At 44.7% G+C, this 13,768-nt stretch overlaps 1 protein-coding gene across 1 annotated transcript in view; it reads right to left on the bottom strand.

The window, feature by feature from the left end:
* Positions 1–13,768, bottom strand: part of CDH20 (cadherin 20) — a 47,039-nt gene that overhangs the window by 11,199 nt on the left and 22,072 nt on the right. The window contains exons 6-8 of the mRNA XM_037035291.1: positions 11,822–12,075; positions 5,725–5,861; positions 3,557–3,678 (exon numbers count right to left, since the gene is read on the bottom strand). Of these exons, the coding sequence (XP_036891186.1) occupies positions 3,557–3,678; positions 5,725–5,861; positions 11,822–12,075 (513 nt within the window). The remainder of the gene's footprint in view (positions 1–3,556; positions 3,679–5,724; positions 5,862–11,821; positions 12,076–13,768) is intronic.

Here is a 13,768-nt window from a genome sequence, read left to right as displayed (position 1 = left end):
GGCCTGGCCATCCCGTGTCACCTTGGGAAAACTCTGGTTCTAGAGCCCTGTGAACCCACATCACGTCTGCCAGCGGGTCTGCACTGCAGCTGGACTTCTCCTTCTGCCCAGTCCTGCAAAAGGCCTTCCCTTCTACAGGCTTTGGCCGAGGGACACTCCTGAATAAGCATCTTATATTGGAACACCGTCCCCGGATATGCCTCCTGGTGAACCCAGCTGGCAACTGGCCCCTTGAAAAAAATTGGAGTGGCACTGCACTGAAGGAGAGGGGTCAGGGGGCTCTGAAGATAAACTGGCCCCACAGTCTCATCTGGCGCCAGTGCTGCGCACACCGGGTCACCCTGCTGCCCTGTCCCTGCCGAATCCCTGCCGAATCCCTGCCGAATCCCTGCCGAATCCCTGCCGAGACAAGTCCTGTACCTTCCATCTGGCCTGCAGTGCCGCACAGACTTGCTGACACACGTTATAAATAGGTGCTTTTGTTGGTTAACGGTGTTGGAAACTCATTTCAGAACATCTGACCTGTGAAATCATATGTACAGGTGAGATGGGGGCCTGAGACGTAGGGCTGGTTGGCTACAGGGCTTTAAAGAAGCTTGAGCAGAGACCCTGCCTCACCAGGTGGGGTCAGGAGCATCCTGGCTTCCTCTCCGGCCCTCTGCTCCCGTAGGGTCAGATTTCACCCTTGGCCTCCCAGCCAAGTGACATTCTGCTCAGCAGGTTTCATGCTGTGCTCAGCCCTCATTGAGTGCATCTTCTCATTTCTTCATGTGCTGCCTTCACCGCTGCTCACCGAGAGGGGCGCACGTACCCAGCGGCTTGGCAGACGCAGAGCTGACCACAGGGCCCAAAAAGTCGAACCTGAGGAGGCCGATTCCTTACAAACCAGGCACACCTCCTGAACTGCGTGCTTCTGAAAATCCTCAGAACGTGTCCCAGAACCAAAACCAAAGGGCAGGATTTTCGTTATCATGGGCTAAAGACTGGCAGCTCATAGTACATTAAACCCCTCTCCACCCCTCAAAACGGAGCGTTCCCTGTCTCAAAGGGCCTCAGAGTAGGGGAAGTCGCATTCTGGGAGGTTGGCAGCACCTCACCACCCCCCTCGTTTGGGGGGACACAAGCACACCTCCCACCTCTGCACCCCAAATGTAGCTTTCAGCGGCCAACTGAGGAAACACTGTACCTGTGGCTGAAAATTCAGGTGACGAGCCACAAGCCTGTCATACTTGTCATCTTTAGCCCAAGATAACAAAAATCCTGCCCTTTGGTTTTGGTTCTGGGACACGTTCTGAGGATTTTCAGAAGCACGCGGTTCAGGAGGTGTGCCTGGTTTGTAAGGAGTCGGCCTCCTCGGGTTCGACTTTTTGGGCCCTGTGGTCAGCTCTGTGTCCGCCAAGCTGCTGGGTACGTGCGCCCCTCTGGGTGAGCAGTGGTGAAGGCAGTGCATGAAGAAATCAGAACACGCACTCAATGAGGGCTGGGTGCAGCATGAAAGCTTTTACTATGCTAGTGAGCACTCTCTTTATATTATAGGTAAAAAATTAGCCTCTTGTCATGTCGTAGTATAAAGTAGTATGTATTTGTCATAATCTCAAAAGCAATATTTTATTATACATTGTCATAATAGAAAACAATGTATAATGCGTCGTCGTAATAGAAAACAGAAGTTATTGAGATAAAGGCCCATACCCCCTCACTCAAAACCCACCTGTGCATAGTAGCTATTGCTATTTTGGTATCTTGTCTCTCAATCTTGGTTCATACAGAGATTTTACATAACTTCAGCATGCACATGTGGTTTTTATACCTCCTTTCTTATAATAACATGGATCATTTCTTATGCTATAAAGTCTTCATTGTAACTTTTATGAGCTGTGTAAAATTTCATGTCTTTCTAGACCAGAAATTCAATGTGAAAGTAGAATTGCCCCCGACTTGTTAAAAAATTTTTAGGAGTGCAATAGACCATTGCACAGAGTTTCGAGAGTCAGTGGATGAGATAATTTATTTCAAACTCTCTACAGGACTCTCCCCCCACCCCGGAGATGGGGAACTGTCTTAACAAATAAACAGACTTGGCAGAATGGTAAAGACGTGTTGGGCTGGTCTGCGGGGAGCTCAGGGTTGTGCAGACGTTGTCTGTCTGTGCAGCAGGGTGCCTCAGGTGGTGGTGCAGGTGGGTGAGAGGAGAGAAACCAAACCACGTTACAGCGGGAGGCCTGGGTTGCCAGAGCCCGAGTTCTCGCCTTGGAGACGTGCACGTCACAAACTCAAAACCTGCACACTGATACTCTCCTGACCCGTTCGCACCCCACCCCCAGAATCCGTGGGGCCACAGCGTGTACCCCGGGGAAACGGGGCTGTCTGGGGGTCTGCTGGGTTGTAAGTGGAGGAGGAGTGCATCTTACAGGGTGGGAGCATATTCATTTAGGTTTAAAAGTGGACTTTAAAGAATACGTTTTTTTCCTGAGGGGAAACGGGGAAACGGGGCTGTCTGGGGGTCTGCTGGGTTGTAAGTGGAGGAGGAGTGCATCTTACAGGGTGGGAGCATATTCATTTAGGTTTAACAGTGGACTTTAAAAAATACGTTTTTTTCCTGAGGGTTACAGAACTGAAGTTATTTCAACTAAGTAGAAATTTGTTCCTTCAGACTGATTTTTTCCTCAAAACTCATGTGGCACGAGCAGCACTAATAACGGGTGCTTAAGTGAGGGAGGAGCGAGGACACGCAATTCTAGGTCACGAAACATGCTGAGAATCCGCATGCAGTCCCTAAACCAGGTATCTGTTGCCAGAAGTTAAGAATGGCGGTTAGGAAGATATAGAAATTAAACTATTTCCCTACTGTAAATATTTTCAGGGACTAGTGCTACACTGANGCATATTCATTTAGGTTTAAAAGTGGACTTTAAAAAATACGTTTTTTTCCTGAGGGTTACAGAACTGAAGTTATTTCAACTAAGTAGAAATTTGTTCCTTCAGACTGATTTTTTTCTCAAAACTCATGTGGCACGAGCAGCACTAATAACAGGTGCTTAAGTGAGGGAGGAGCGAGGACACGCAATTCTAGGTCACGAAACATGCTGAGAATCCGCATGCAGTCCCTAAACCAGGTATCTGTTGCCAGAAGTTAAGAATGGCGGTTAGGAAGATATAGAAATTAAACTATTTCCCTACTGTAAATATTTTCAGGGACTAGTGCTAAACTGATAAAAAGAGAGGGTTCTTCTTTCTTTTGGTCTTCATGGCGTCCCCCTTCCAGGACCCAGAGCATGCTATGAAAGGCGGTTCTGTTCAGTTCAGTTCCAAGGTGGGCGGATAGCGTATGACAGGCCAGCCGGTGAATCAGACGGTCACCAAAGCGTTCTTCAGACCGTAAGATGTGATGGAGACTCCAGATGGTTGTCTTAACCAGTAGACTGTTGCGACCTGATATACGGAAGAAGTGGGCACTCGGGAGCCTAAACTTCTCTGATGGCAGGTTTGGTTCCCCGTGACAGTCCTTCCGCACTGGGGGAGCTCACCAAGGTGTGCGCCTCGCAGGCAGCCTTACCTGGCCCGATTTGGCGTTCTCGCAGACAAAGGCTTCGTAGAACCTGGGGAACTCTGGGGCGTTGTCGTTCACATCCAGGACTCTGATTGTGACAGAAACACTTCCGACCTGGGAAGGGTTGTCTAAAGAAGCGCAAAGAAGACCCGAGGTGAGGTTTTGGACGAGTGGACGAAGTACGCGGCAGTGGCCCCCGTGTTACCCGGTGAGGGTGTGGCCAGGACACAGAGCGTGGAGGGGAGGAGGTGTGTGTCTGAGGGTGTGTGGGGTGTCAGGATGGGCGAAGGGCCAGACTTGACGGGGAGCAGGTATCAAAAAATGAGTCTTCAACAGAGGTTTTGAACCTCCCTCTTGGCTTTCATGCTTCAGGTTCTAGAATTAAAGGAGGTCAGTTCTGTGTTTGGGGCTTGAAAATAGTCCATTTATCAAAGGAGGCGTACAGTAGGGGTTTGTTCCTGTGAAACATTCTCTTCTTTGGATTATATTTGGAAGGTTTCACGTGATGGACAGGAACACAGATAGCCCTGCCCAGGGACTCAGGGGTTATCACAGGGTTGCACACACCAGTCCCTGTCTTTGGCTGGGGCAGGAGAAGTTACTCGCCATGCACAGGGAAATGTCTTTTTGGTTCTTTTTTGCTTGGCATTGCCACACAAAGACAGTTTCACAGCCCCAGTAGTCCTCCTCCCGTCTTTCCTGTTTTGGTCACCATCCCAAGAAGACAAAGTAGAAATTATAAGATGCACAAATTATTCTTATTAAATAAATTTAGTGAATCAGAACTCCTTATTCTTCTGGTTCATTTTTTCTTTCTCAAAAATACTTATGCTCTGCTGTGTTTCCCCTGTAAATATTTTTGTTGCTTGGCTAAAAAAATAATTTTTTTAATTATAACAGTGGAATTTGTTTATAGAAGGAATAATGAAAATTCCAGAAAAACGTGAGGATAACTATCACTCACAGTCCTGCCAGACATACTCAGTATATATCAGATATTGCATGTGTGTCCAAAAATGTGGAGCTTCACACACACACACACAGAGCAGGTGAGCAAAATAAAGAAGTTGGATTCAGAACATTAATATTTTAGGGCAGGATTATCTTGTGTCATTGAAATTTGCTTTGAAAGCATGGGTATTAATATCTACGTGGTAGCCTCATTTAGTCAGATTTCTATTAGACATTTAGATAATTCCATTCCTAAAAAGTTTATTGATTGATTTTAGAGAGAGGGAGGGAGAGAGGGGAGAGAGAGAGAATGAGAGACACCGATTTATTGTTCCACTTATTTATGCATTCATTTGTTGATTTTTGTACGTGCCCTGACGAGGGATTGAACCCGCAACATTAGCGTATGGGGATGATGCTCTGACCAAATGAGCTACCTGGCCAGGGCTAGATAATTCTGATTTTTAAATAATATTGCAGTAGACATTTTGGTATATAGATTTTTGTCGATATCTATTGTTATTTCTTTAAGATAATTATTGGAGGTAGAGTTCTTCAGAAGAAGTATGAATATTTTGAAGAATCTTAATACAGAAGATTAATTGCCCGATTGCCCCCCTGAATGACTGTACATACTTTGGCCAGTACATTAGTGTCTGCCATTTATCTTAACATTCACCATCACTAGGTGTTATGGGAAAAAAGTAAATAGTAAATTTTTGTTAAGTTTATAATAAACATGCTAATCTCAGTTTTTACTACTTTTCTATTCCATTTTTATGTTAATAAATCTGCATTTTAAGGTGTCTGAAATTTTCGTATACCTGTCTATAATCAGGGCCATTTGTTATAAATGCTTTCTTTCAGCCAAAAATAATATTTGGTGCTGTTTGTTCATTCCCGATCTTGTCAAATGTTAAAAGCCTCTTAGATTTCTCAGGAACTGACCCTTCTCCTCATACAGAATTCTAGCTTCTTGGTTTGAAGATGATATTTTTTTTACTGCTTTTGCATGCTTTTTAAAATCCCCAAAACAGGACAGTGCTGTACAGCAGTTTCTCAATAATTATTTGAGCTAAATATGTTCACTCACCTGAATGAACTGTGATTTTCGTTTGTTTCTGTAAAGAATACAGTTCCTGGCCCAGCAAGCTCTGGGAACTTCCACTTTCCACAGTGCTTACATCGTCACCAGATAGAGACCAGTGTATTGAGTTACTTACTCATTTCCATAGCAAGGATGGTGATGTTATGCCAAGAAAACTCTTCCCGGTCGAGGGGTCTTGCAGTCATCAGAGCCCCCGTTGTAATGTCAACATAGAAGAACCTTCCAGGGTCACTGCTTCTGTCAATGGAATATCTACAAAAACAAAAAAACCACAAAACCACAAAATAAAAACAAACAAAAACCCTGAAAACAGATTACACACATCGATCTGAATAAACATACTGTGGCATGTTACGTACATGAGAAAACCGAGTGCATGTCGAGTGAGACATGATGCTGCTGATCCTGAGTTACCGGGGCTCGGGAGACTGGGATTGCTGTTCTAGTCCCACTCCCCGCTGCCCTCCCCTGTGAAAACCGGTAATGAAGTATTGCTGCTCTAGTTTCCTGATTCATAAAATCAAGTGGAACAGGGTGCTAGACCTTAGGGCAGTTTTAAACTATTTAAAGATCAGTTTCAACTATTTAAAGTTGAAAACCGTCCAAGGCTTTTGGGGCCCTCTGAATATCAACCCCTGTGTGTCTTTGTTCAAAATGAACTTTATTGAAATAAGTTCTGAAATGCTAAGTTGGAACTGAAAAGCATGTAGTTCAGTGATTGTAGTCCCCCTAATTAATACCAGCTATTGAGAGGAAGCGATTTGCATCAGGTCCTTTGTACCGTGCTAGTGACTGACCTGTTGGCAAACACAGTGATGCATTTACTCAGTGGTGAGCCCCGCTCTGTGGAGTGTTTTTAATGGGAGGGACCAGGTCTGTCTAGGTTGCTTATTATAAGTAAACCTGGAATTCATGAATTTATGGGGCTCAGCTTGCTGGAAAATGTCATGTAAGCTAGGTAATTAACAGGGTGTAAAAAACAGATGTTTCATAACCAAAACGGCTCCTTTGGTTCAGGCAGCACTCTGAATAGCACTGTACACAGCATGTACCTGCATGCTCCGTGTGGGCCAGCATGCGTCCTTACATGGGAGAAGAGGGTATTTACAAGCCCTCGAGCCTAATGGGTTCAGACCTTTCCAGGGAAAGAGTGCTTGGTTCTGCTTTACGGTCGTCTGTCTCCTCTGAGCCGTCATGTACCTTGGTACTGGGTAAGCGCTAGAGTTCCTGTTGAGTGTGTCGTGGCAGTCTGATCCTCTGTCATCTCATCTGTGCCATTCTGCTTGGTTCCCGTTTTGGGAGATTGAGTAATTGTGGAGGGAGTTTCAGGCATCTGTATGTTTAAAACCCCCCACAAAGGATTTTAATACGCAGTCATAATTGAGAGCCATGCTGGAGAACCTTATATAGTCCTTGGTAATGGCCAGTAGTGATAATAGCTGCCATTATTGAACACCAGGCATTTTATAGCTTCTTTTTAAATTCTTACACCTTCTCCAGGAGGTAAGTATTATCTCAGTTATCAGCAGAGACCGAGACTTAGAGGAGATAAATCACTTGCAAAGAGTTAACACAGTACTTTGCAGTAGTAAGATTTGAAAAAAAAAAAAAGACATGACACACTCTAATGTATTGGGTTCAAAGTTCTTCTTAAAGTTGCCGGCTATAGGGAAACTGGGAAACTGCCATTTTGATGGGAGCAAGCTCTTTGTGTAGTGCATTGTGTTTTAAACTGCAGGTTAGTTAAGACAGTGTGGTGGGTCATGACCACTGTTGAAAGTGACGTAAAATAGCATGTATGTATACCAGACTATCACGTGCAGTAAGAGTAATGTTAATGGTAAAACTTTTGTCTCAAATATATATATCTATATACATACATACATATATATGTATATATATGTATGCATCTATATGTATTATTTAGTAAAGGTTTTGTTTTAAACATTTTTTTCCTGCGGAGATGCAGGATGGCTGTTCAGAGAATTACAGATTAAAGGGAAAGGGGGCCACCGAGGGCTAGAGAAGTTGGAATCGTTTCAGGTACGACTCCCCAAGCTCTGGGAAATTGAAGGCAGCCAGTTAATGTCTGTTTCTGCCTGAGATCCTATTTAAGGAACGCTGGTGTGGTCAGGCACTGACTTATACCCCTGACTTACGTTGACTCATGTAAGCCTCCGATAACCCTGTGAGGTAAGTACGTTATCATCCCCATTTTGCAGGTGAGCAAACCGAGGCATAGAGAAGGCAAGTCTCTTGTCCAAGGTCTCACAGCTGGGAATCAAGGGCAGGCAGTTGGGTTCCTAGTTCCTGCTCCTGACACTGGGCCATGCTGCCTTAGTGCACATGGAATGGATGAGATCATTCAAGGAAACAACCTGATCTCCTTTTGAAGACAGATTAAACCATGATAGTAAACAGTTGACTTTTTAATAAAGAGCAAACATATGCCTGCACAGTTCATTTAAAATTAACTGGAGCATTTTTTCTAGGTATAGCTAGTGATTTAGTTTTAAAGTTTACTGGCTGTTTTAAAAGTTGAATTTGTCTTAGAGCAAAAAAATACTGGTTGGCCCCTGACAGTCTTTTCTCTCCGTTCCCTACCCACGAGTAAAGCCGGCCCTTCGGCTCTGAGCCTCATGGCAGCTCTCCCAGCCACAGGCGTAGTGCCGTGGGAGAGGCAGCCTGTGAAGAGCCAGCTTTCTGCAGCCCAACGTACAAGGCCAGAGCAGATGCTACAGAGAGCGTGCGGCGGAGTGATGGAAATAACAGACAGGAAGAGCCCGTGACAGCACTGCCTCGTGACACTCCCAGGGGAGACCCTGCCTTGGAGAAGCCTCCCTCATCAGGTGGAGTCCTTTTCGACTTCCCAGACAGGGCCTGAATGGAGGCAGCCAGAGCGTTCGTGACTCGGGGATGGGGCACTGGGCCAGATTTCAGGAGGCAGGAGAACAAATTGGAAGTGTAGATACAGATGGAAAACGAGGAAACTGGGACCCACTAGTGAACTGTGTGTAGGTGGTTTTCCTTCTCTAACCATAATCATCTCACCTACTTCGGGCAGAGTAGGCACTGCAAACACATACAAAACTCCCTCAGCAAATGTTAGCCGGTGTCCTCTGGGCTCCCTGCTTATTTGCTTGGCTCAGGGCATTCTTAGAATTTGGAAGCGATTTGGTGGCTGGGCATTGTGGGCAGGCTCTTGAATCCATGCAAACCCTCCAGGATGGCACAGGACGGCAAGCTGTTTTCACGCAGCAGAAGCCTGTTTTAGTTGCCAAGTGCTTCTGTGCACCGCTTGCCAGAAATTCCTTGAGTATGCACTAAAATCTTAGGAGAACCAAGCACGGTGTTTTCATGTGTATAAAACTAAATCTGGAGACTAGTTTGGGGGTTTGCTAGTAAGTAATGGCCAGTTTATGTGCCTGAACACACCATAAACTGCCTAGAAAGGAGATTATAAAAGTCTTAATAATCTTTTTAAAAAGTTAAATGTCTCTTTATAATATTTACATTTCAGGTAATATGCTGGTTTGGGGTGATTTAATATGTAATCGCTTGTCAGAAATACAAATTTCATTTATTTGTAATAAAAATGCAGATGAATTAGATGGCCAAACAACATATGACATATGCAAATTATCTCAAAAGAAAATAACTTTAATAGGAAAATTAAGGATAAATAATTTGGGGGAAAGATAATATAGGGAAGTAATTCCCAAACGGGTGTTAAATGGTAGCTAGAAATTTGACTTTTAGGGTGTTTCTCCCCCTGAGAGTCCAGGATCCCCCGTTTTCTGCATGGACCCAGGGCCCACTCTGTGTCCCCGAGGGGCACCAGGAAGAGTTGGGCCTGTGTCTGGCACTGTGAAGCCTGCCCTTTCTCTGTGACCGAGGTATAGAGGGAGCGTCATCGCTGGTTCTGACCAGTGGAATTCTGCTTTGCCATGGTGCCTGGACCCTGGTCTGTCACCGCCAGGTGTGTGGCTGTTGCCTTGTTCTTGACAGTTTCTAGGACCTACATGGAGTCCCACCACGGAATAAACCCAGTGGGCCCTGCTCTGTGCTTCCCGCCTGTTCAGTCTTGGATTCCTTCTGACTGAGATCTATTGGACCAGACAGGCTTTTCATTGTAGACTTCCATCATGCTGACTGGTGGCTTTCAGTGGCCCATCACACGAAGCAACCCAGTTAGCCAGACAGGATCCCTTCAGTTTTTTATGCCTCATTTGGCTCCGCACCAGTAGGGGGTCTAGGTCAGCTGGCGTCTCTCTTTCCTTCCTAGATATGCCTTGAGCTAACAACTCCAGTCCTGAGAAATGCACGTTTGCTCTGGGTGTGTGTGTGCACACGCATGTCTCCTGACAGCACCCAGTCTCTTCTGCTTGTCATTTAGTAATGCGACTCCTACCAAAACCCCACTCCTGGTGCTCACCACGTGGGGGTCCAGAGTCAGTCTGGAAGGAACGTGTGGAAGTCTCCCCTGAGTGGTCTAATCGACGCTCACAAAAATGAGGTCTGACGTTTTCAAGCTTGTGTTCATTTCACATGTTTCCCCCGTAGAGTTTTATTCTCTAAGGTTTTCCCCACAATATTTTTGTTATGAATAAATTAACCAATCAGAAGACAGATTGATATGTCTGTATGTGTGTGTGTGTATATGTATTTGGCTTGTGAAAATATAAATTTATGATAGAATCTATTTCACTTATGTTGTGGTTGTTTCAATATGATATGGTTTCACTAACTTCTTCCTACCCTGTTAGTACATTTCAAAAGCTTAAGGTAGAAATATTACTCCTATAAAGTTGTTATAATACAAGATGAGCTGAGTTTTAGAAATCAAACACCAGAATTCAAACAAAATCATTTTAGCCGTTTGAACGCCTGAGAATGTACAGTGTTTACGTTTGGTTAGAGGAAGCGGATTTCCCCAGTGTAGTGATTCCCAGGAGAGAACCGTCCTGCTGAACTGCCAGGGCACGTTCTCCTCGCCTTCGAAGTAGCGCCGGGCGAAGGAGTGGCGACGGAAAAGGCAGTCAGTGAATTGGGCTGTGTTTAAAATGTGTTACCTGCACTAAAGCCCTAGATGCATCTGTGTGACTTCCAAGGATTAATGTGACAGATGGCCTCAAATCGCCTTGGAATCCTGATCTTTTGTGTCGCGCTTCAGAGGCTTGGCCATCGCTCTGGAAGGTTGAGGTGTCAACCTGTCCACCAGCTGTGTGCACTTCGGTTCCAGAGCTGACGGGAAGTGGCTGTGAGCAGCCCAGTTGGAATCATTTGGTTCAACCATGCTTTGGACAGACTGATACGCGGGCTTGCCGTGGGAGGCCCTGTGTGACCGGACCGCATGGCGGGGAGCCATTGACAACACAGGCGGGTTCTGTGTCTGTTCTTTGTGGAAATGTGTATATCGTGTATATTATTTTTCCTCACTTTTAAAGTAAAAAGGTGAAGGGTTCATAAAAATCAAAAGAATGTGCAGTGACCACTTTTATATTCACAACTAAGATTCAATATTTCTAACATTTTCACATCTGTGTTTCTGTCTGTGCTTTATTCAGGGCGTCAAACTCATGTTCACTGGGGGCCACATCAGCCTCATGGTCGCCCTCAAAGGGCCGAATGTAATTTCAGCTTCTTAACTGTTAAGGAGTAGTTACATTTATACAGTCCTAAAATTATTCCGGCCCTTTGAAGGCAACCGTGAGGCTGATGTGGCCCCTGGTGGAAATGAGTTTGACGCCCCTGCTTTATCTGTGTTAGCGGTTCTTTCAGCTGGAGGTAATTTTGTATCCCACCCTCCTCAGGGACATTTGGCAATATATGGGGACACTTTAAGTCATTACGACTCAAGGGTTGCCACTGGCATTTAGTGGGTAGAGGCCAGAGATGTTACTCAACATTGTGCAATGCACAGGACTGTCCCCGCAGCAGAGAACCAACCATCCATCCCCAGACGTCAGCAGGGTTGGGGTAGAGAACTCAGGGTGTGCATGTTGCTGAGCCAGTTAGCAGTGAGGTGTAGATGTGATGATACTTCATTATCTATAACATGAAAAGGCAGTGTTATTTAGACAGACAGAATTTAAAGAAATAGGAGAGTCTCCAGAGATGGAAGAAGAAAAGGGGGAAAGTGCTAGAAAATTTGATGCAAGGGAAGGGAAGATCCCATGATATAAGAGAAAGGTGAAATCTGTGGGAAAAACCTGATCGAGTTGTTGGTCACATCTGGGTCCTTGGCAGAAATGATCTGTATGGTGGTTCCAATGGTCACATCTTCAGGTACCTCCACAAAATAAAAGGCAGGTTCAAATACGGGGGGCTCATCCACGTCTTCCACACTGATGTGCACTGTGGTTGTGTCCTGAAAGGGGCCCAGGTTCAGAAATCGCATCTCTAGGTGAGGATTGGCTCCCTCCACTTTTAAAGTGTAGCTTTTCTTGCTTTCAAAACTCAGTGGCTGAAAAATAATGGCAGGGAAATTGATTAGCCAGCAACATACACATCAGGTTCCAAAGGACGACGGACACTGATGGCTGGTGGGTAGATTCCTCAATTCATTAAGGTGGTGGAAGAGAGCTAAGGGAGGAAATTGGGATTTTTTTTTTTTTGGGTTCCATAGTACTTGGTCTTAATATCTGTTTTAACAGCTTGGATAAAGAAGGTGGAAGGTGCTAGGGAAGGCTCAGAGATAGGGAGGAAGCCAGTTTGCTGGTTAAGAAAGCCACTGTACTTTAGGTAAGGCTGACTCGAACATGCCCACTCTTTAATCAGCATGCTCACCTTGTCTTTGGAGATGTTTGCTCCTTTGAAAAGATGTCATAATAGTTAAGAGAGAATCAGATTTGTGTTTCAGAAAACCCATACAACTTGGGCCCCGGGCTGTTGGTTTGCTTTCTTCCTTAAAAAAAAATTCTGAAGTACAAAGGCAGTAGTGATTTTTTCTAGGAAACCGTCATAGGCACACTTCACAGGAGTTCTCAGGGTACTGTGTCAGATCAGGATTCGTGTATTTAGCTTATATCATAGACACTCTTTTAAAAAGTCTTTCAGAAACTTAATCCAATGCCTTATTGTGTAGTCGCATAAGCAGACTCAGAGCTCAGAGGCTGACTGAGCTAATATGGTTACACAGTGTCAGGGCAGAAGCTCTGGTCTGGACTTTAAGTATTTCATTTAGGGTTCACCCACAAAATAAAATTCCATGTCAAAAACTGAATTGTTGTTTTTGACCTAGCCCTGTCTTCAGAATGTTTTATGTCAAAATAAATACAGCCCTTCATGCCCTGGCTGGTGTGGCTCAGTGGATTGAGTGCCAGCCTGTGAACCAAAGGGTTGCTGGTTCGATTCCCAGTCAGGGCACATGCCTGGGTTGCAGGCCAGGTCCCCGGTAAGGGATGCACAAGAGGCAGCCACACATTGACGTTTCTCTTCCTTTCTCCCTCACTTCCCCCCTTAAAAATAAATAAATAAATAAAAATCTTAAAAAATATATAGCATTTCAGGGCAGAATGTGAACTTGAATGCTATCTCTTAAGAATAATCTATTTGTTTCCTTCTTTTGTTTTTACTAAGCAACAATTCAAAACATCATCAACAAAAATATCATAGGAAGTCAGCCCATAAAATAGAGGATAGCAAAGAAGTTACTAAAGCTCAGAAGTCACAAATGACTTAATTTTTTCTAGCTCAATATTCATTCATGCTTTTCTTCATAAAATATGCTGAATCGAGCACATTTCGTGTTAGAAAAGGGCAAATGTCCATTTAAGCATCTGCTTTGTTTTTGAGAAACAGTAGTAAATTTCAATTTGTTATTTTCAGATTCTAACAGAATTTTGCTGTTGGTGTCGCTGTTGCTGGGTGACCGCTTGTTCTGTGTGCGCTTGGCACTGAACGTGGTCATCATGAACCTGGTCTCATGGAGTGCACTGTCCCGTGGGGATCAGGCTGCCTGCCTGCCTGTCTAGGCCCCGTCAGAAGGCGAGGTTCTCATTAACAGGGAAGTCTCCCTCTCAGATTGTGATGTTTGCAGGAATCATTTCATCCATTTGTTTCATTTATACTTGCTCTGTAAACCCGGACATTTATCTTCCTGGTAAATCACGTTATGTTCTTTTAAAATTCTTTCTCTACATCTAGGTAAACCAAGG

Source organism: Sturnira hondurensis, unplaced genomic scaffold, assembly GCF_014824575.4.
Source record: "Sturnira hondurensis isolate 20B ecotype Veracruz unplaced genomic scaffold, ASM1482457v3 Scaffold0001872, whole genome shotgun sequence".
Taxonomy (NCBI): domain Eukaryota; kingdom Metazoa; phylum Chordata; class Mammalia; order Chiroptera; family Phyllostomidae; genus Sturnira; species Sturnira hondurensis.
This window is presented reverse-complemented; position numbering and strand designations above follow the sequence as displayed.